The sequence below is a fragment of the Stegastes partitus genome, unplaced genomic scaffold (genome assembly GCF_000690725.1).
Source record: "Stegastes partitus isolate 25-593 unplaced genomic scaffold, Stegastes_partitus-1.0.2 Scaffold396, whole genome shotgun sequence".
Taxonomy (NCBI): Eukaryota; Metazoa; Chordata; class Actinopteri; family Pomacentridae; genus Stegastes; species Stegastes partitus.
Genome location: NW_007578127.1, coordinates 70,167 through 92,093, shown reverse-complemented (window position 1 = coordinate 92,093; position 21,927 = coordinate 70,167). Strand labels below are relative to the sequence as shown.

General features: G+C 39.8%; 1 protein-coding gene across 2 annotated transcripts in view; it reads right to left on the bottom strand.

Annotated features, from left to right (window-relative positions):
* The window catches only part of cdh23 (cadherin-related 23), a 231,052-nt gene that overhangs the window by 168,277 nt on the left and 40,848 nt on the right, over nucleotides 1-21,927 (bottom strand). For both annotated transcript variants that reach the window (XM_008285307.1, XM_008285308.1), the window contains 3 exons: nucleotides 15,629-15,771; nucleotides 15,260-15,307; nucleotides 14,849-14,941 (listed from right to left, as the gene is read on the bottom strand). In XM_008285307.1, the coding sequence (XP_008283529.1) occupies nucleotides 14,849-14,941; nucleotides 15,260-15,307; nucleotides 15,629-15,771 (284 nt within the window). The remainder of the gene's footprint in view (nucleotides 1-14,848; nucleotides 14,942-15,259; nucleotides 15,308-15,628; nucleotides 15,772-21,927) is intronic.

Sequence of the window (21,927 nt, the reverse complement as noted above, 5' to 3'; positions counted from 1 at the left end):
GGGGGGTCTATGAGAAAATGACCCTACTCCTTTCCTCGGTAAACATTTTCCTAAAAAGTTTATTGACTCAATCACTAGTTTCACAACTGTTTAAATGCAGCATCATGTTTAGTATCAGTAAAATATGGTTCCTTTTAGAGGAAAATAGACTGTAAAGCAGGTATGTGTAAGGGGAGGGCTACCTTGTGATTTACAGGACATCACCACCTATCCCAATGTCTTTGGGTATTCCAGTCAGATTTACCACTCACTCTTACATCAAGTTTTAAAAGACCAGCATGGTAACCGCCACATTCTAAACTAGAGTCCCCACAATGGTAGTGCACAAACCATTGGGTGATGTCATGGTCGCTATGTCCATCCTATACATAGACTCCATGGGGAAAACTTGTTATTTTACTGTGTAGTATTAAAGAGATGCAAACTGTTAATTAGCAAAACTACAATTACATTACTAACTAACAATTACAGCTTACCCATAGGCAGTAAGCAGGCGCCACACTTCATATATTTCTCAAGTTTATCTTGTTTAATATGTGCAAAAAGAAGAGTTTACTTCGACTGAAGAGAATGGAGCAGGTGTGTCGCTTCCACCCAGAGGTGCCAGATTTGAACCCATTTGGGCACATTTGGGGCAAATAAGTCTAAATCTTTTTCACTTAGAAATTCGTCCACACATCAGACTCACCTTACTTTGTATGGCAAAAATCTGCTTTAATCTTCCCTTCAACTTCAATTTCACTAGTTTATTTCGTTGCAGCTCACTCCTGCCCACAGCAAAGTTAAAAACCACACACTCCTGCGAGATTTGTGCTGGATCCTACGGCAATGCAGTCCTCTAGTATGTTGTTCAGCTGCTTGGAGGACTTGCTAAGTCAAAATAGCATTACATAATTATCAATGGGGCTATGGTATATTTTTTTGAATGCAGATCTTGTGTGGTGTATAGTGATACATCAATAGTATGCCATAAAGCAAACCTAGCACTGGACTTGCACATGCCGCACCCTGTTAATCACACTGGATGAGAGAGAATACAAGTGAAAGAGCTCAACTAAACGTAAAAGTCACATCCAGGAAGACAAACAGATCTCAACAGACTGAGAGCCAGTACAGAGACACGACTGCACTACTGGGGGCCTTTTGCAATCACTTCATGTAGCTCTGCAGCAGAGAAGAGTGGGACAGAGAGAAAACTGAACAAATAAAAGTACTGCATGTAGAAAGAAGATGGACATGATTGAGACAAAAACACCAGTTTCTTTTTATTACAACAAAATGTAACTGAGATTTACAAGATATAGACAGTGTGTACATTGCACAGTAATGGATCACTGAAAAGCATAGGCAGCACTAATAACACTAATGCAGGATGGCAACGTGTATAATCATCTCCTGTATAAAAGGGATCATTAGATGGTAAATGGTACTCCCTACAACAAAGCAAATACTTCAACCAGTTATTTCCATCACTTCACTCCCTTTTCATCTCTCTCTTTATCTCAATTAGTAGAATGTGATGTTGTCAAATTAAATTACATCTTGTTGATGAGACATGACATGAGTATGGAGCGCTCGACAAGAGGAGCGCTGAGGATTGTCTGTGTCTTTGACAGTCTCAATCCACTCCACTCATCCAACATTTCATAACAGCATTTTATTAATTCATTTGCAGGGACACCTAAAATTTTGTATTAGCAAAACTTGCCTCACGCATTTCTTATAAAGCCGTTTTATTACCATCAAATGGCCTTCATCCTGACAAAATCTCGTTTTTAGGCACTGTCTCAATTTCCCTCTTTACTTTAGCTACTTGCTTTTTCCTGTCTCCTTTTTTAACCTCCCTTTTCTAGAGGCTGGGTCCGGGCAGGGCATAGAGAGAAGAGTGGAAGAAAGGGGGAAAGGAGCGGTCAAGCGCCCAACTCAATTATACATCAAAGCACTTATGTTGGGGACACCACAGAAGGAGGTAGAGAGGAAGAGGAGGAAGAGTTTTCACTATGGAGAGCAACCTTGGTGAGTGTTGCTGGTATCACTGTTAGTGGCTACAGGGGAAACAAAGCTTGCTTACATGAGAGAAATACACCAAATATTTTTATCTGACTAAATAATGTTTCAGCTGTCTTTCAGGCCATAGACTTATTAATTAAACAAACACCAACCAACAACCTGCAGTTAAACACTGAAATAAAATCCTTTCAGACATGCACTCCTCTCCAATCTGGCGGCTTCTGAACGTACAGGCTTCATGTCTGCATAAACCCCTTTCTCACTAATTTCAACACCAACATTGGCCCAAAAACATCACAAAAAATGCTAGAGACAAAAACACAAATTCCTTTCACTCTGACTTCACCCTACAATTTCACATCTATTACAAACTAATATGTCTATAAAAATAAAACTAAACTGCATTAAAGACTGTAATAGGTCACAATAATGAGATTCACTGATAAAAAAATGTAATCCAGGTGTTGACAAAACATTAATAGGAGTTTAAATTTAGTTTGTTGCTTCCAGCTGTTTGTAGCAGTTTATTAAATACCTGTACGAGCAGGATCCATATGAGTTACTGTAAGTGTATTTATGTATTGCACAACAACAGCAACTTTGGTAATTATTATTATTATTATTTCATTTTAAGATCAGTTATTTGGACAGTTTGATGAACTTCCTGGTAGTTTGCCTATATATTATACATGTACTGTCCAATCTGAAGTGAGAATAGCTAATATTGTACACGTATCGTACACGTATTGTACTCGCTCCATCACTTTCATTAGTATGCCTGTATAAAGCCCTAAAGAACATTAACATTAAAGGGATTTGTGTCTGACTGACAGGATGCCATCACTTTAACAGACTGACCCAATGTTATCCCATGTCTGAGAAGGGCTTTAGAAACTGAATGAAAAGGAGAGGATACCACTCACATTTCTGTGTGCTATTCTGTCTTGTTTTCTTAAACCAAATTAAAACCACTGGATTAAATAACTTTCAAATCTGTTCTTTGGGTACTTCATTATACTTTATCTGTATGTTCCATACTTTCCTCAGGTGTCTGGACTACTAATTTTCCATTATCTGTTCTATAATTTAAGAAATGAGTTTTGTTGTTTGTTTTTTTTTTACTAGAAGCATTAGAATGAAATTCATTCTAAAACGTAAAACACTAAATGATCATATAAAAACAGAACACTGTTATAGGAAGAGTAACATGTGAATTGTGTATTCAGAGATTCACACAGCCCTGCCAAAACCACTGAGGTGCTGGGGCACGTCGTGATTTTATGATATAATGTATGATTAATTGCTTTTTCAGCCTTACTAGCAGTGGGACTAAAATCTAAAATTTGATAGTGGTGCATCCCCCGTAGAGCCTGGTTGTGCGCTCTCTCTTTACAGCATGTTAAACTGATATACATTTCTTGTTGAAAAATTTAGAGTTTAGCCTTTCTACAGAAAATCAAGTGTCTAAACTACAACAAGGTATACTTCTGTGAGTTACGAATATGATGCAGGTAAACGGGGGGTATTTTTAACGTTGCAGTTAGAACATTCAGTAGACATAAATCTGAAACCTAAGTCCCCTTAGCTCCAAGGCCAAGAAAGCTGGTTTGTTCTATAAGAAGAAGCGCCAAACATGATGATGCGAGACACATGTGACTGGCTAGAATGACAACCTGAAAATGAAGTAGATATTTGACAAAGATGAGATGCAAGTTGGAGCTTAAACATCTGTTTCTCACAGTAATTAGTTCGAGGGTTGTTTTTTTGAGGCTTGCATGTATTCCTGCCACACAACAGCTCTGTAAAACTTGGGCTCTTAAGTGCAAATTGAACAGTGGAAATGGTGGCAAAAACAGTCATATTTTAGCAATAAGGACTGCGTTTACCTACTAGACAAATCCATCATCAGATGCACTGTAAATTTGTATGGTTAAACAATTAACCGCATTGTTATGTTATTTTACACTGGACTGTACATAGAGAAATACCAAAAAGAAAGAGGGGAAAGTGTGGGTGGCAACGGTATTTCTTTTCCTCTATACCACTCTATAATTCATCGCTTTTCTTTACAGCCTCTCTCCTTACCATCTCAATAGTGGAAGTGACAGCCAAAACAGATTTGAGCAAATTGGAAAGGCTATAAAGCTCTATTAAGGAAAATCTAGCCACGGTCGGAGAAACAGTGCAGGGGGGGGAAACAAACAAAAAAAAAAGCATACGAATGGGAAGGGAGGAGCATATTGAGACACAGAAGAAGATGGAGAGAAAGAATCATTGAGGAATTTGCATAATGCCAAAAGGAGCCCTGGTGAGGTTGAAGGCACGACTTGTAGCTAAACAAATATTTTCCACACATTAATTTCTTGCTTCTTTCAGCAGAGCATTGTTCCCTTAACTGTGCTACCAGCCACAAGTGCCAGCAGTCGTCTTTCTTTCTTTCTCTGTCTCATCTGTATACATAAACATAAACACAAGCAGCTGCAAAAGAAAAATAATTTTACATATATATATATATATATATATATGGAGGGACTGACAAGATGCATGTCCTCCATGTAAGGAAAACCTTGTCAGAATCCACGATTTCTGCCAAGAATGTTAGAGGGAGGGAGGGAGGGCGGCAAAGGCAGGGTGGGGGTGGGAACAGAGGGGTGGGAACCACACACTTGAAAGAAAGGGAGAGAGGGAACGACAGGTTGATTTATTCAAAGAGTGAGGAGTGGGTGAATCAAACTTTAATGGCTTTTGGGAGTGCAAGCCGTTCTCTCTCCCCCTTCAATCTTGCCCCTCACTCAGTCTTTCCATGTGTGCTCCCACCTAACTTCCCTTACTTTTCTCTCGCTGTCTCTCTCTCTCTCTCTCTCTGAAATACACTTTCTGATGGTCACTCACAAACATGAGCCCTCCCTCTTTAGACAGACAAATCTCCGCCCATCTCTGTATAGCACGCAAATCAAGGTGCTCTTCATGCTCAGCGGGATAAAGTAAATGACAGAAAGATAAAGAGAGGAAGAGGGGGTGATTTACCTTCACGAGTGGCAGCGTACGTGACGCCCAGCCAGTATTTGTTGCATTAACCCCTGGACTGGAAAGGATGTACGGAAAAATTGCTGTACAGGCCCAACAATCTCTTTGACAACTCACTTAAGCAGCTATTTGCCCTGAAAGGCTTCCTATAAATGAATCATCACTCATGGAAGAGAAAGACTTCACTTACTGCTCTAAGAATGTGCTCCCCAAACATCCAGGCTCGTATATAGTGAATATATGCAGATGAAAAATGACACCCCCCCTCCCACACTCACACAAGTAAAGCTCATTAGCAAAACGCAGAAACTGAATTGAGGGGACTTTTTATGCGTGAAATATGTGAACGAACACCTGGTAAACCGCACTGGGTCTGTGGACAAATTGGCCATATGTACTGTATCTGCGTTGTTTAACAAATAGAGGAGTTTGCGTAGGAGTTGGTTTGTAAAGGATGATCATGTTGCTATGTTCTAATCAGTGCTGTCAGATATAATCATGCGACAGATGGAGAAAGATCTAAAAATTATATTTAACAGAATTACAGTTTACTCTTTCAGCACTTTCTTTTTAATTTGATTTTTTTGTTTGATAAAAAGGACACTTTGCAAAGGAGCAGCTTCTTATACGTTATCAAAAACTGAAGAACAAGTTCTTAATTGAGGATGCTTGTTTGAGAAACTACATATTTTTGCTAACAATTTGATCCTGAGCAGCAAATCTGTGTAGCAGAAATGATGCCTGAGGTGAGCAAATTATTAACTGCTTCCCATTTAACCTTCTAACTTTACCTATTTTTTCTCTCTTTCTCCCTAAATCCCTCCATCCCTCCCTATGGGGCTCAGGGTCTTAGTGTCAGCCAGAATTCTCTTCGAGGCCTGGGCCTGTCAACCAGCCACCACTCAGCTCAGTAACCACTAGATTCAATTACACTATAGGAGCGACCAGGAGAGATGATACTGAAATAATTATGGGCTAAATCCAGTTTCTAGGTGACAGAGTGTGTGTTTGAGTGCATGCGTTAAAGTGTTTGTTGGCTCACGTGCGATGTAAGTGCAGGGTGACCGTATGGAAGTCACTAATATTTCATGAGTGTAATTTCAAAATAAATGTATTCCACAGCAAATAAGACTTTCTTTTCTAAGTTTCCACACACCGTGCAACTGCAAACACATTAGTCATCCATATACTGTAAGTGTGGCTGAATTTTTTATTTATTTTTTTGCAACCTGGTAAACAAATTATCTTTAGATGCTGTGACCTGCTAAGGTACAGGGCAGAAGGCGATAAAAGATTAGGGATTGAATTTCGGCTTTCAGAAGTGAACAAAGGCAAAGAAGAAAGGAATATAACAGATTCATCTATGTTCTACCTGACAGCGACAGAGGGCACATCAAATAGCAGGTGCCTCTGTTTTTCTGCCAGAGCCCACATCAAGCACTAAACAGCTCATTCGCAGGCATAATAGGAGCTCTCAAACACCCTCTGCCAATATTATCTAAAATATGAGTGCATTTGTGTGTGTGTTTGTGTGTTCAGTGAGTGAAATTCTGTCATACTATTCGACACCAAATTGTTTGGAGGAAGTATTAGCCAAAAGTTGGAGGCTGAACTGATGTTGGTTTGAATTTGTGTCTTCTACATAACTGTTGTGGCAGTGGACCTCCTTTCCAAACACACAATTATAAAATGAATAAAAGAAGGCAAGGCAAGGCAGGTTTATTTGTATAGCACAATTCGTATCCGAGGTAATTCAAAGTGCTTCACACAAAAGTATAAGAAGACAGATAAAATCAGTCCACAGAACATAAACACAATTATTAATTAATTACATTAAAAGCAAAGAGGCAGATAAAATCAACAACAATCAACATAAATATAGTCATTAATTAGAAGATACAGATAAAATACTTTCAGTTGTCATATGCACAACGAAATAGAACTGTTTTCAGCCTGGATTTAAACATTGTCAGATTTGAGGCCTGTCTCAACCGTCTTGATCAGTTTGACCAGCCCATGACCTAATGGAAGCATGTAGAGATTGAACAAGAGGGGTCCAAGGATCGACCCCTGAGGAACCCCACAGGTCACAGCCATTCAGTCTGAGACACAGTTACCAATCTCAACAAAGTATACCCTGTCCTCGAGATAGGACTTAAACCCGGCTAGAGTAGTACCGGAGACTCCCACCCAGTTTTCCAACCTCTGTAAATAAGGTCACATGGTCCACTGTGTCAAAGGCAGTGCTTAGGTCCAGCAAAATTAAGACTGAGACCCTGGCTGCATCTGTGTTTAGGTGGATATCATTTGTCACCTTGATCAGTGCTGTCTCAGTGCTGTGGTGGGGCCTAAAGCCTGATTGGAAAGTATCAAAGGTATTGCTGGACAGGAGAAAGTCAGTGAGCTGTTGGTATGCCTGTCATTGGCTCCATCCACATGAATATTGAAATCACCTGTAATGGCTAAACAGTCAAACTCAGTGCACACAACTGAAACTAATTATGTTAAATCATCAACAAGACAATTCTGTGGGGGTTTGTAAATGGTGATATAGAGTATGGAAGATTGTTTTATCTCCATTTTGAATGTCATCTACTCAAATGATGAAAAACCCCAAATGACAATTTGTGGGTGAGTATATTGTCCCTGAATATGGCATATGGTTTTGTCACGTTTCAGAATTTTCAAAATTTAAGTGCGATGGACTACACTCAATCAGAACTGCATTACTGGTGTTTTTGTCGAGCCACGTCTCAGTTAAAAACATAAAATCAAGATTATAAGAGGAGATAAAACTACTAATTAAAAATTATTTGTTACTTAAAGATCTGACATTGAGTACATGTTTGAGATTTACTTGAGTTTGAGTGGACACAATCTTCTTGCAAGGGATATGGATTAGAGTTCTCTTATCAGACAGTCTGACTGTCCCTCTTTTATCTAATCTATGTGGTTTGACAGTAGTTATTGTTTTAGAAGAGAGCAATCCCTTCCTGGACCTCTAGTTGAAAAGGGGTTTACTATGAATGGTAGCAACGCAGAGGCCCTTAGCATCCTAGGTAGCAGCAGTGATGCTGTTGGAGACAACAGCTACGGGCACTGGCGATGGGTGCCGAGCTGGGGGGGCTAAAAATAAATAAATAAATAGTTCACTTAAAAGAAAAGAATAAACTCATATCCAAGATTTGAAGACAAATGTAGAGTAATTAAAAAGCGAGTAAAGGAGTAAGCAGCAGGAGTAAGCAGAGAGACGTCTGCACTCAAAGAGACACGAAGGCAAAAAAAGACACGGATTAATTACAATAATAATAATAATGATCTTGTTTTTAAAACAAAAAAGTACCAAAAGCCAGACATTTGTTGTGGGCAGCTCAAGTTTCTGACTAGCAGCCCTGTTATGCTTCCTTTAAGCCCTTTGAGCTGTTGGCTATTTTCACTGTAATTTCATCACCTTTTTTAAAATCTGTCTTTGATGAGCTTTTATCTTGGTCATTATAAGGATTAGCCATACATGCTGTTTCTTTTATTCAGGGCAATCTTGACTATCCAGATCTCCCATAATCTGATACAATACTTACAGATTTCTTTAAAAAATAGTGTTCATATGGGAAAATACATGTTGCCATGTTAAATTGTTATGTTTTTACATAGGTGTGTATCTCACTATAAAAATCTTGCTGTTTCATAATTGTGAAGGAGAAATTGTCTGGAATCTGGCAATATGAGAAGCTTGATGGTGGGATACTGTATGGAAAAATATCTGCTTAGTGTGTAATGGAAATACATTTTTTTTGTTTTTTTCACTAAAGTGTTCACGTACAGTAGCTGACTTCTGGCAAAGCCGGAAAATATTTTGTAGTGAGTCTAACATCCCACTGCTTTCTTAAGCGCAGGTGACCTGCATTCGCCTTTTGACCACACCTAATTAATTACTGCAATGAAAAGCAAATCCATTACTTTGTGTTTATTTTTCATACACAGTGTGACGCAATGTCAGCCATCGATTGGAAATAATGCAGAAATCTGTAATTTCAAAACTGGATTAGTCTTTGGTGCATAAAGATAAAAGTAGTATCATCAGAATGTTCTGTTGTTTGATATGCAGTCATGAGTTATGGAGCGATAGGGACATCATGACTTGTTCAACCAAGAAGCAATGAGTGAAGATATTAGTAAAGATATTACTTTGCAGAAGCTGATCTGTCTTCATGGCATTATTACTTTGGTATGTACAAATTTATGGCATGCATAATTACAAAACTGACATGATTAGAGCTACATTTGATGATTATTTCCATTGTTTACTAATTTGTTCATTATTTTTTCGATCAATCCATTAATTCTTTAGTCTATGAAATGTGAGAAAATGGAGAAAAAATGTTGATACGTGATTCCCAAAGAAAAGGATGATGTCCTCAAATGTGTTTCATTTCAATTGTTTCATCCATGACAAAAATATATTGAGTTTCCTGTCATAGGGGAGTAAAGACACCAGAAAGCAAATTTAAGAAGCTGAAATAAGCAAAATTGTTACTTTTTCTTTCTGAAAAAATGATGAAAAAAGGTGTTGATTAATTGTTAATATCTACTAGATATTAACATATATATGCAATGATGAGTTCATGAGCAATTTAAGCAAGAATAATGTGTGTGGAGGTGGACAAACAGCTGCATGCAGGTTGTAGCTACTATTTAATCCCACAGACATGCATTATTCCGACACGCACTTTGTTTGGACATCTGCCACACCTTGCTACTATTCAAGAGCAACTTAAGTGAGAAGAAATATATGAATTTGGACACAAAATGCCACCGTTGGGTTCTATACCATCTCTTTAAAACAAACCAAGTACAAAAACTTTTCTTGTATCAGACCAGAATGGAGGGATTTTCTTTCTTTAGATGTCTGACTTTCCCACAAGGGGTTTCCACCTTGGGCAGCCCTGTTCTATAACATCAGCCGTAGTTCATCAGAGCTTACTGTAGGTTAGAGAGGGACATTGAGATATGGCGGATAGAAAATAGAGGCTGAGGAAGGATTTGCTCACCTGCCTGACATACCTGAGAGACAGTAAACAGATAAGTTTGGATATCTATCACTTGGAGGCTCTTGCCTGTCTGCTCGTTTGCCAGTACGTTTAATCCATCTATGTGTCGCATTACAGCACTGGTCTGAAGTCCGCTATACAATCTTGTGCACATCATTACTGCGTTATCTAAGGCAGGATTCCACTGCACTGCGTATCTACTGTAGGAAGGGATGAATGAGAGTATTGGCAAAAGGGTGAAAAAGAGATGGAATTTGAATTCTGCAAGTGGACACACACAAAACAAAATCTGTATAAAGCAAACTTTAACAAAGTTATACACTGCCAAGGTCATGAAACTAAGTGCATATAATATCTTTAAACGTTGAATAAATACATTCGTGTGAGGCAAATGTACACCGTCAATCAATGCCATAGAAAGTTAGCAGGGGAGCACCGAAGAACCTCCAAAACAGGAATTTGAGATAGAAAAAAGATTGCAGCGAAAGAGAGGCTGAGGAATACAAGCGAGTCCAAGAACGGAAGAAAACCGAGGTCGTGGTCAGGGGCAGTTTACGGAACCGTAGGTGATGGTGTTTGATATAATCACAGCGGCACTGACAGAGAGACCAACTCCCAGTGGGGGATGTGAGGGTCAGGCAGCTGTGGGAGGGGGGGGAGCTGTGTGAGTGTTGTTCTTTAAGTCATGGCAGGTCTCACAGCTGCTCAGACAGCAGCTCTGTATGCCACAGATGCACACTTGGCAAAACATTGTGAGCGGGGGCTTTCTTTATGGAGGACTACCTGTCGCGTTTAGGGAATGTGAAAAACACTTCTCAGTGTGCTGCGGCCTCGCTCTATCATCTCATCCAATAATGGATTTGGGTTGTGGCCCATCTGCTGTTCTATCAAAACATTATTTCTGCTGATAGTCGTCGCTCTTTGTATCCAGTCTTTGCTGCTGGCTGCCTGAGCGTGTGGATGCTGTAAATCTGGCCAGCTCATTAGCGCTGACAGAGGGAATGCTAGCCGCCCACCTGCTCCCCTTCACCCTCTTTATGGCTCTACAAATTAAAACGACATTTACACACACTCTCCCCCGCTCTCCCTACTGCACTGCTCACCTTGCCACTCACATTGCTTTGTCTGTTCAGTGCTGCTCGGGCCCACCTCAGAATACCTCCTACTTTAAGTATTCTTCTGTTTCCCCAACACTTAAGCACCTCGTGTGATAAATCTGATTATTTGAAATCCTTCTGTCAATACTGACTCCTTCATCCACTCTGTCATCCTTCACGTCCATCACTTTCTTCCCATCTTTTTCTTTGCGTACTAAAGTTCAACAGCGCTGTCTCATAGTGGTGATGGAACTCTAACCCCCCAGTTACTGAGGCATGCCCAATGAGTGACAGCATGATGAAGCGATGTCGCAGCATGTTTGCTTTGCCCGCTAGAGGTCAGTGAGGGTCACGGAAGTAATGAGGCCATAAAAATGCAGGCAACGAAAGTTGTGGGGGAAGTAAGATAAGATGGAGAAAAGGGTACAGGAAGGAGAACTGAGGTACAGTGAAGAAGAAACTGACTCTTGCATGAATGCAGCTCCCAAAACTGGAACAGACTTAAAACGGAAGAGGTGAAGGGCTTAATAAAGAGCTCTCCGTGCACAGATTGGACTGTGTGCTGCATTGTTATCGCAACACATAGTCGACAACATATGAATGAATTTGCTGTGTCTCATTTATCAAGCAGGGCGAACAAGCCAGTTCAATGAGATTTGTGATAAAACATATTCCGCTTGCATCACACTGCGCTCACATACACAAGGTTTGCATGTGTTATTTTGACTAAGTTATGCCTCACTGTTACAGGTTTTGGCTATTTCCAATGGAAAGAAATGCTGATGAATAAAGACTCACGGGTGTCACAGATGTTGTTGTCTGATGCTTTAAGGATTCTAATCAATTAATGAGATGACTTGTTGTTGTAAATATGTGCTATACAAATAAAATTGAATTGAATTGAATTGATTACCTGTCATGGAAAAACTGCTATGACTCCTGAACTTAAAAAAATAAAACATGAAATACTTAAAGGCTGGTTGGGAATTTTATCTTTTTTTAATAAAGAAAAAGTCTTTGTCCAACAAAGTGAAATACAACAATGGCACCTTATTTGTGACAGTTTCTAATAGGTTGAGAGGATTCAATGGAAATCAAAGTGTTCAATTTATACATTGAAAAAGGAGCTTCTTTGGATTGGAACTACAAACCTCATAAGTTCCTGAGGTGTCACACACACATTTACTAAGATGAAAGAAAAAAACAAAATAATGACCATATAAGTAACTGATTAGGAATTATTGATTAGCATATAAATAAATAATAACCTATGAGCTTACAACTGAGTTCATTAAACCAACAAGCTGCCAATGACTACAGCAACCAAAAATCAGAAATCAAAATTGAGCAACTAAAGAGAAGAAATGCAGTTTTCCCACAAAAAACAAGCTCAGGCTTCCAGATAAAAACAGGCTCCAGAAGTCTTCCAATAAACTGGCCTATTCAAGGTCAGTTGGTGTGCTTCTGATGAAGTACCAGTAGCCAGATTGTGATTCCGGACAGAACCCCAGGTATGTCACAGAATAAGCTGCCATAACTCTTATGACCTCAAAAAATAAAACACTAAACACTGACAGGTTGCCTGGTAATATTATCTACTGCAGTGGGGGGAAAAGGAAGAATGTTTCCAGCATCTTTCTTAAATGGAAATACAGGAGTGACAGCTTATTCATGGTGTGGCAGTGAACAGAGAAGTCTTCTTCCAACTGTCGATTCATAAATGATTCAACAATTTAACCGATGAAATTCTTCTTGATCACTTTAGAAACTAAGTGTTGAACTTACTTGTGAGTAAATATATAACTGATTATGACTCAAATATTAACCTATAGATAAATGATAACTAATGAGCTTACAAATGAATTTGTCGTTGCATTCCTCTGCCTTATCATTAAAACTAATAATCTGAAGAGATAAAAATGCAGTTTCCCAGAAGAGAACAACCTCATTAAACATTTCTTTAACCAGGCTTCAGAAATTCTCCAGTAAACTAGCTTGTCCGAGGTCAGTTTGTGCTATTCCGATGGAATAGGAATAGCTAGTTAGTTTATGATCCCAGACATGCCTAGATATGTTGCAGAACAGCTACTATAGCATCTCTGACCTTAAAAAATAAAACACTGACAGCCTGCTTGGTAATTGCAATACGAGGAATTGCAGAAATTGTGCAGCATCTGTCTCAAATAGATTATTGAGAAGAATAGCAGCAGCTTATTTAGAGGTATGAACACAAAATTCCAAAATTCTATTGCCTTATTACAAACAGTTCAACAAGTTTAACCTGTGGAAATCTTCTTGACGGCATCAGTCTGCATCCCATATATTCACAAAGGAGCTTCTTCAGACTGGAATTTCATCACTCACAAGAGCCTGAAGTCTCTATTTTTGACCCTACCTATCTTACACACACATGTGCCTAGCTGGAAGCAGTGGTTAGCTCTGATCAGCATTTTCTAAAAATGAGCAAACATTTACGTAACTGATTATGAGTAGATTATTAACATATAAATGGATGATCCACCTTTGAGCTTAAAACTCAGTTTGTTTTCACAGAACACATTCCATAGCTTCGAATAAAAAAGCGGAAATTCTATAATCGCTGGGAAGGTAGGATTGACACAAGCAGTGATGCAAGGGAACTAACAGTATGTGAGCGACGAGGGTCAAACACAGTCATATTTAATGGCTTTCTCCAGGCTAAAATGAAGCCTATTGTTTGCAAGCTTGGAAAGTCTGCATGTGGACTCTGAGTGAGTCCCACACAACTGATTGTTGCAATGGCCTGAGAGAATCTTCCCTGGTGGGTGATCTAAACAGCCTCTTCTAAACAGTCCTTATTTCTCCCATTTATTTGCCTGACTTTATGGATTGGAGAGAGAAAAAGCCAGTGGCTTTGAAGATTTGGCGAAGACTCAGAAAGGAGTATGTGCTCAATATAAACACAACAAGACATGTGGATGTGTGTGTGTGTGTGTGTGTGTGTGTGTGGATTTCATCCCCTGTTTGAAGTCCTCCACTCCACTCTAGCAATTACTTCATATCAAGGATTAGATGAGGGAGAGGGCATAGAGGAGACACAAAGATGGAAAGAAGTGAGAGCTGAGAAGGGAGGTAGCAGATTCAGAGAGAGGACAGAGAAGCGAGAGAACCTGAGAGGAGAATAGAGATTGAGGTCCCCGCTGCAGAGAGTGATTTTCTTGTCTATAAAGGCGGCTATATGCACACTCTCTAAACATGAGCTAGAAGACAACTCCCCAAATCGTGGCAAGATCACAGGTGCAGCAAAACGAAGCTATTTCCAGCATAGCAGCGACCAAAATGCACTATGAATAGTTGATGACCGCCATAAATTTGATGGAGCTGACATGCAGTTACAAGTGTTACAGCAGTCGTAACACTGAGGTGAATTTCACACGTGTTTTCTTACTGTTTCTTAAAATTTAGGAGCAAAAACGGTTTGCAGGAGCTATTTCTCAGGGAAACATTCACCAATTTTTCTGGTGGCATTAATGTTTTGATCTTCATAAAAAGACAAATACAACTTTCCTACAGATGATGACTTTTCATTTTACGTGTATCTTCTGCAGGTGTATGCTGTTTTTGCCATTTGATAAAAGTGAATAGACAATTTGGAAGCAATACATTTTTAAGTTCTATCATCCTTACCTCTGGAATGTTGACTGTGTAGGGCTGCCCGTGGAAGTTTGGTGCATTATCATTCACATCTCCAATCTGGATGTTTACTGTGTCTTTGACCACCTGAGGGAGGAAACACCTTGGTAAAACAGTTCCAAAGCCTCCTCCACACATTCCTTGACAAAGAGCTATAGTTCCAAACAGTTCCAAAATGTGCATTAGGCGCACTAAGCCGAGTAGGTTGGATGTCAGTATGTTTCAGCGACTAAATTGCGTTAAGTGAGACAGGTGCCATGTGAGAAAGGGAGAAATAAGGCCAAGAATGAAAAGTGAGTGACTGAAATAGAGACAGCCTGTACTGTATGTGACGTGTGGTCAGGCCATGTCAGCATGTAAGGCGATGTGTCACTACGCAGATCACAGTGCAAATCTGTCTCTTACCTCTTGGATGTCACTCACGTAGAATTCGACCTGCATCTCTGACTTGGTCTGGTGGAGACAGAAACACACATCAGCTCAAACTATGCGTGTAATGCAAAGGAGCAGTGCAAAGAAAAAAGAAAGGAAAGAGAAGAAGGATACAGAAAAGCCACTCTGACCCTCTTTTGTGCTTCTTCCATCCTCGCATAGTGTTACACTTTTTGCTGCTCTTTCATCATTTGATAATTTACACTCTAGCTCCTATTTCTAAAATTGTCCTGGGTGTTTTTTTTTTGTATCTAGTGCATTTGCTTTGGCAATGTGTGAGTGTGTGGGTAGTGGTTAGTCAGTGTGTGTGTGTGTGTGTGTGTGTTTGTTTGGTGTTCGTACCTCACGGTCGAGTTGCTGTCGTAGCCAGACCACACCGGTATCTTTGTTCACAGAAAAATACCTCATGGCCTCTTCTCCTGAAACCCCGTACATGAGAGGCTCCCCCTCAGGATCAAGCGCCTTCAGCTGAGCCACAGACGTGCCTGCCGACAACAGGGTCAAAGGTCAGAGGTCACACAGGGTCAAAGGCCAAGAGTTTTGATTGATATGCGACCAGTTTAGAGGAATAGAATCCGAAAGAGAACACAATTACAGCACATTCACTAAAACACAATATGTTCATTACCATTGTTCCTATTCAGCCAAATAAAAGTGTATTGGATTAAACATTATTTTTTACATTATTAGATACATGACATGCCTGTATTTAGTGTTCATTGACCAGTAGTAAAGGAAAATTGCTTGATGATTTTGTCTCTTTTCTTGTTGATTGCTTTTCATGAACATAATATGCAGGAAAAACACTAAGAGAGCAAATCATAGACATTACCAAGAGGGCTAAAGGATGACAACGTAACACTCGCAGGGTCCTTTACATGTTAAGAATAAAGACGACATGAAAACACACCAACATTCAGCACAAACATAAATGCAGTAGCATGTGCAAGGCTTGGAGCAAATGGGTTTTAATTGGAGTTACAGAGGTTCACAGGCTCCATTCATCACACGCTGCAGAGCTCAGACAAGCTGGCTAATCAAAGTGAGAGGTGGCGTGCCATCAGATTGGCTAAATAACCGTGTGGACCGACGAGTCAAGAAGGGGAAGGCTGTGGTTGGAGCTACAGAGGACAGTATGAAGACCTGTAACCTGGAGGGGGGGCAAGGCTCATTACTGGCCATGGTAAAACTGCTTGAGCAGGGCACTGAAAGATAAGCTGTTATCAGGGTCACACAATGGACCTGAAATGTCATGAATATAATTCAATAACTGAAAATCAGAAATCATATTGTTCAGTCCCCCAAACGCTAACAGTCTCATTGCGAGCAGCCTCAGTCCCTTGTCTGTTAATGTGAAGCCTGTTGCCACAGATTTGGCAGTACTATTTGACTCAGAGCTGACCTTTGAACCACAGATCAAAAGTTCTCACACTCCGTTCTGGAAAATGCCATTTGCTTATTTTCTCCGGGCTCGACAACTGTAATAAACCAAAAGTCGGCTCTCTCGCCTCCTACTAGTTCAGAATGCAGCAGCTCGGCCTCCCGCGGATTTTTAGCAGATCATGTCACGTCACCCCCATCCTTGGTTCTCTCCACTGGCTTCCTGGTCATGTTTGAATTCATTTTAAGATTTTATTGATCACTTTTAAAGCATGTCAGGGTCTGGCTACATAGCAGCCTTAGCTGATGGCCTACTGGCTGTTTCAAGGTCCAGGCTCACATCTAAAAAAGGCTTTGCTTTTGCCATCAGGGCCCCTCAGCTTTCGACGGACCTGCCTGAGGAGATAAGACTCGCACAATCACTGGCCTCTTTGAAATCCCTTCTTGATATCTATCTTTAATGACTTGCTTTTATGTGTGTGTGTTTTTTAACTGCTAATTAAGGTTTTATTGCTTTTATTACTGTATTTGTTTTTATTAATACTGATGTTTTGCAATTTGCATTATTGTCTTCTTGTTTAAACTTTATCTTAATTCTTGTTATTTTGCCTTCTGGTTATCCTGCTTTTGCTCTGTTTGTCAAAGGCACACTTTAAATCATATATTATTATTGTTATTGTTATTATTATTACATACATCTAAGTCTAGATAAACTAGACTGAGGACATTTCCAATTAGGAGGAATCTCCAGTACTCACTTGAAGTTCTTCATTATTTCAGTCAGCTTTGCATCGTAGATTAATTGCAAAAAAAAAAAAAAAAGCAACACAAGCCAGTCAATGGGTTTAAACACTGTCCGTGGTGCTGAACGACAGTGTTGAAGAGGTGAGCTGAGAAATGTAACATGCAAACAACAGCATTATTGCACTTATTCTACTGATTCTCACCATAAATCCAAGCCTCCATAACACCTTGTTAAAAAACAAAATATATATTTTTCACAGCTCTAGGTTGAGGTTTTGGCTTTGGCACCTTCACTGTGTAATTTCTATGTGTGCGTCTGTTTTCTGTGTGGGAACTTGAAAGGCCTCGATTCTCAAGGTAAAAATGACTTGTAAAAAACACTTTCAAAGACACAGCAACACTTGTATTAAGACAAGTGTAAGAGTAAGTTTACATACAGTTGTCTGCCCTGACCTCAAGCAATGCATGCTGGGATAGACGTTCAGCTGCCCTTTAGTAAAAACAGTTTACTGAAGATGAATGCATGGGTGGGGGAGTGAATAAACAGATCATATACACATGCAACGACTGCATGTACAGCCGCTCAAACACTCTCTTCCCCACTCGCCTCCTCTCCGTCGTACAGGTACTTGGTAAAACAAAAGAAGAAGTGAAGCCAAACTAAATCAGGTCTGACACTTGTGCGCCAAACTGCTTAACACAGCGACCAATTAGGCTTCACAATCACACACCCCTCTCGTTTAATTAATACACCCCATTTTCCGATGAAAGGGTGGCAAAAATGACTAATTAATATAACGATTTATGAACCCCTCTCATTGCAGTCTAATGAGATTTATGCAAATTCAGCTGCTTTCAATATGAGTTATAATTTGGTTGAAGACGGTGCAAATTAAGCATTTTACCTCATAGTCATCAATAATAACAGTTTTTTTTTTCTTTCTTCCTCCTCCTTTCGGACCGCTCGACTGTGAAGGAATTGTCTGCTCCATGTGGGTACACATGCACTTGAGTGAAGAATAACAAATGGTCATTTGAGACTACAACTATGTATGAGAGCCACGGCCGTGTGGAAGATTAACTCCTACTCTGGAAAAGAGACGCGAACGAACACCAACCTATTAAGCATATGGGTTGGATTCTCTGCTCCGATGAAGAGCAAGTATGCAGTATGGTGAGCTGGCACATATGCTGCACCAGATGATATAGTATTTTACCTAATCAGCGTGCAGTTGTGAATTATTGTAGAAAGAGTTAGCAAAGGACTATATATATATATATATCAGTTTCCTTCAGTTCTCCACATTTTCTCAGGCTTTTATGAATCTATATTATTTTACTCATTGGTTTTTAGGCTTATCTAAGATAAGGGAAATTATTTATATATCTATAATGACTGAATGATTGTTATTCTTGTACATAATATATGTTATATTGATTTAAAAAAAAAAAAAGAAAGAAAGAAAGGTGAGCTTTTACAGAATTGAATTTCCCTTCTGGGATGAATAAAGTATTTTTCATTTTCATTCATTTCATTTTCATAATATATATATCTATAATCTCTCTCTATACAATAGACAATGGACTCAATAGACAATTCAACCAGTCATGTTGCACTTTTTTACATATACATGCATATATAATATTAATATTTTCTTTATTTACTCCATATTCTTCTGCACTGTTTGAAAATTTGATTTATTTAGCTTTTTTTTTTTTTTTACCCCTTTTTCTCTCTCTCCCTATACATATATATATATATACTCGTATATATATTTATTCGATAAATAAAGACTTAAATCTTTGAATCCTTGAACACACACACCTACACACACACACACACACACACACACACACACATATATATATATATATATGGTCTAATGGATGTGTCCTGATCAGAATAGTTTATTTTACCCCCAAAGCTGGAACAGATTGGACATTATTGTTCACAAAGATAATCTAGTAAATGTCAATGTTAACATAGGCCTCAGTCAGAACCGGCTCCCACAGCCTGTCTGCGTCCAAAATACGTGCAAAATGGTACGTGCCACGCAAGTCCGTCTTGCAAAATTTCGAGGTCGCACGTAAGGAGGATCTTTGACATGTGAAAAAGATTCTACGAATTCTCTGCAAACAGCGACGCAGCAAGTGTAACGCAAGTTACCCCCCGCCAGGAGTTTGCGAGTCAGACGTGCAAATTTTTAAGGCACCATGGGAAGAAAATATGTGGTCAAAGACGCACGTTGCAGGCAAAAAGAGAGCAAGTGCCCCTTGTGCGTTAAGCATGGCGCACACACTCACACCTCATGAACAAAATCGAACGCACGCCGGGCGCGCACCATCTCACACCAGGAGTATAAAAGGCGCGCTCAAGGCGCACACTCCCGTTTTCGCCAGTGATCGTCGATTGCATTTTTGCTTCAAACAAATACTGGTTATACCATTATAATCAGATGTACAGCGCTGGACCCTGGACAGCACAGCGCTACCTGGCGCGGCTGCATGTCTCAGTGCAAGGGCCGTTTCTTCTGTCACTGCCTCAATATGAATGAATGAAAACACTGCATCTCATCACACACATTGTTCATCATCAATGGCACAGCGGCCAAATGTTTTCACCAACACAGAATACAAGCAGCGTTTTCTTACATTCCAGACGTGATAACCCACTTAACAAATAACAAAAAACATTTGGAAAAAAACACATTGGACTGTACTGACCCATTAAAAGTACATTTTGCAGGCCTTTCGCTCAGCAAAGTCGCTGACAACATCACTCAAGTCCAAATTCCTGGCTCTGTTGTTCTCTGTTGAGAGCATCGCCAACCCACTGAGTCTTTGGTGTTCCATACTGCCCAAATATGTTTTGATAAGTTTGAGGTTAGAGTTGCAGCGGTGACAGGTATGGTAAGATACAAAGCAATGCTGTGCATCGCTGAAGGAGGCTGCCACAGAGCTGTGCTGCCAGGAGACGGGTGAGCAGGCCCACTGTCCTACTGGCATCACATGGGCCAAAGAGTGGGCCCCCTATGGCACCGGGGCCCCGGTGCATTGCACCGCCTACACCAGTGGTAGTTACGTCGTTGGGACACACACACACACACACACACACACACACACACACACACATGCAGCGTGACTCTTGGCTTTATCGCTGATGCGCTTTAGTATAATTCTATTTTAAAAAATGACTTCTTAAAAAAGAGAAGTGGAGAAGAACAAGAAAAGTATGTATTAGAACAAGATATTCTGTAGGAGAAAAAGCAAACAGCCTTTATGTTTAACTGCCATTCCTTGTGGAGTCAATTGTCATTGATTTATGTCAATGTGAGTATTCAGTGCATCTTAACTGCATGTCCACATGTATGGCACTTATATCCCAGGTGTCTGGCTTAGCAATTTTAATCATATTGTGTTCTGGACATGGGGAAATTAATTCTGCCCATTAGGTTTTGGCTTTGTCTGTACACTAATGCTGTCAGGTCATACATAAATAACATAAATCTGTCACTTAGAACACATGCATAGCATTATTATAGCACTGAGTCATCGTAGTCATTGAGTAACAGCATCCAGAGCAGAGAATGACGTCATACCTCCTCTTTGTGTGTTGTAATACGAGCTCTTCTGTTCTAAGTTTGTCAGTCTGACTTGCATCTTAGTGCATGTGATTTCTTTCCATTGAAACTCTTGGCCTTCCCCATGTTTGAAAAATACAAAGCATGACCTCCCCCATTGCATTGTTAATCGACAGTGCAGTTCAGCATTGAGCAGGTGCCCTAAAAATTAGAGGAATTTAAAAACAAAGTTTTGTACAGTGCTATCTTGTTTTCCACAGTCACTGAAATATTGGACACCGACTGTTATCCCGATTAGTTGACAGATCATCCTGGAGAACCTTCTTTTCAGAACTGGATGACTGAATTGAGCAGAACGGCTCCTTATGAAAAATGTCATATAGGATGTTGGACAGAACAGAAAAATATTAGCTAAAGTGAAGCATGCATCTTGACAATATACAGATGCCACAGTAAAGATCAGGCGAATGTGCAAGGATGTCGATGAGCTGGTATTAGACGTGCTGTGTTTTAATTAATTCTTTTTTAAAATTTATTTAGTTTTCTATAATTTTTATTTATTTTTTTCTAAGAAAAAAAAAAGAAAAAGAAAATATTACATTGTGATTGGGTTTTTTTTTCTTGTTCCATCATTCAGTCAGCTCATTCATTATCTGTACTGTCTTCCATAACAGGTTGAGATACAAGCCACTTCTGAGATTGATTGACCCTTCTTAGTTAGGGGTGTGCAGGATGTGGGTGTTTGGTGCTGATGGCTTTGTATGTTTATAAACAGATTGTGTATGTTGATTTTAAAATTCTAAGTGTGGCCCTGTGGCACACTGATGACCTGTCCGGGGTGTCCCCTGCCTTCGCCCTTAGTCAGCTGGGATAGGCTCCAGCCCCCCGCGACCCTTGTGATGATTAAGCAGTGTATAGATGATGGACCCCCCGATG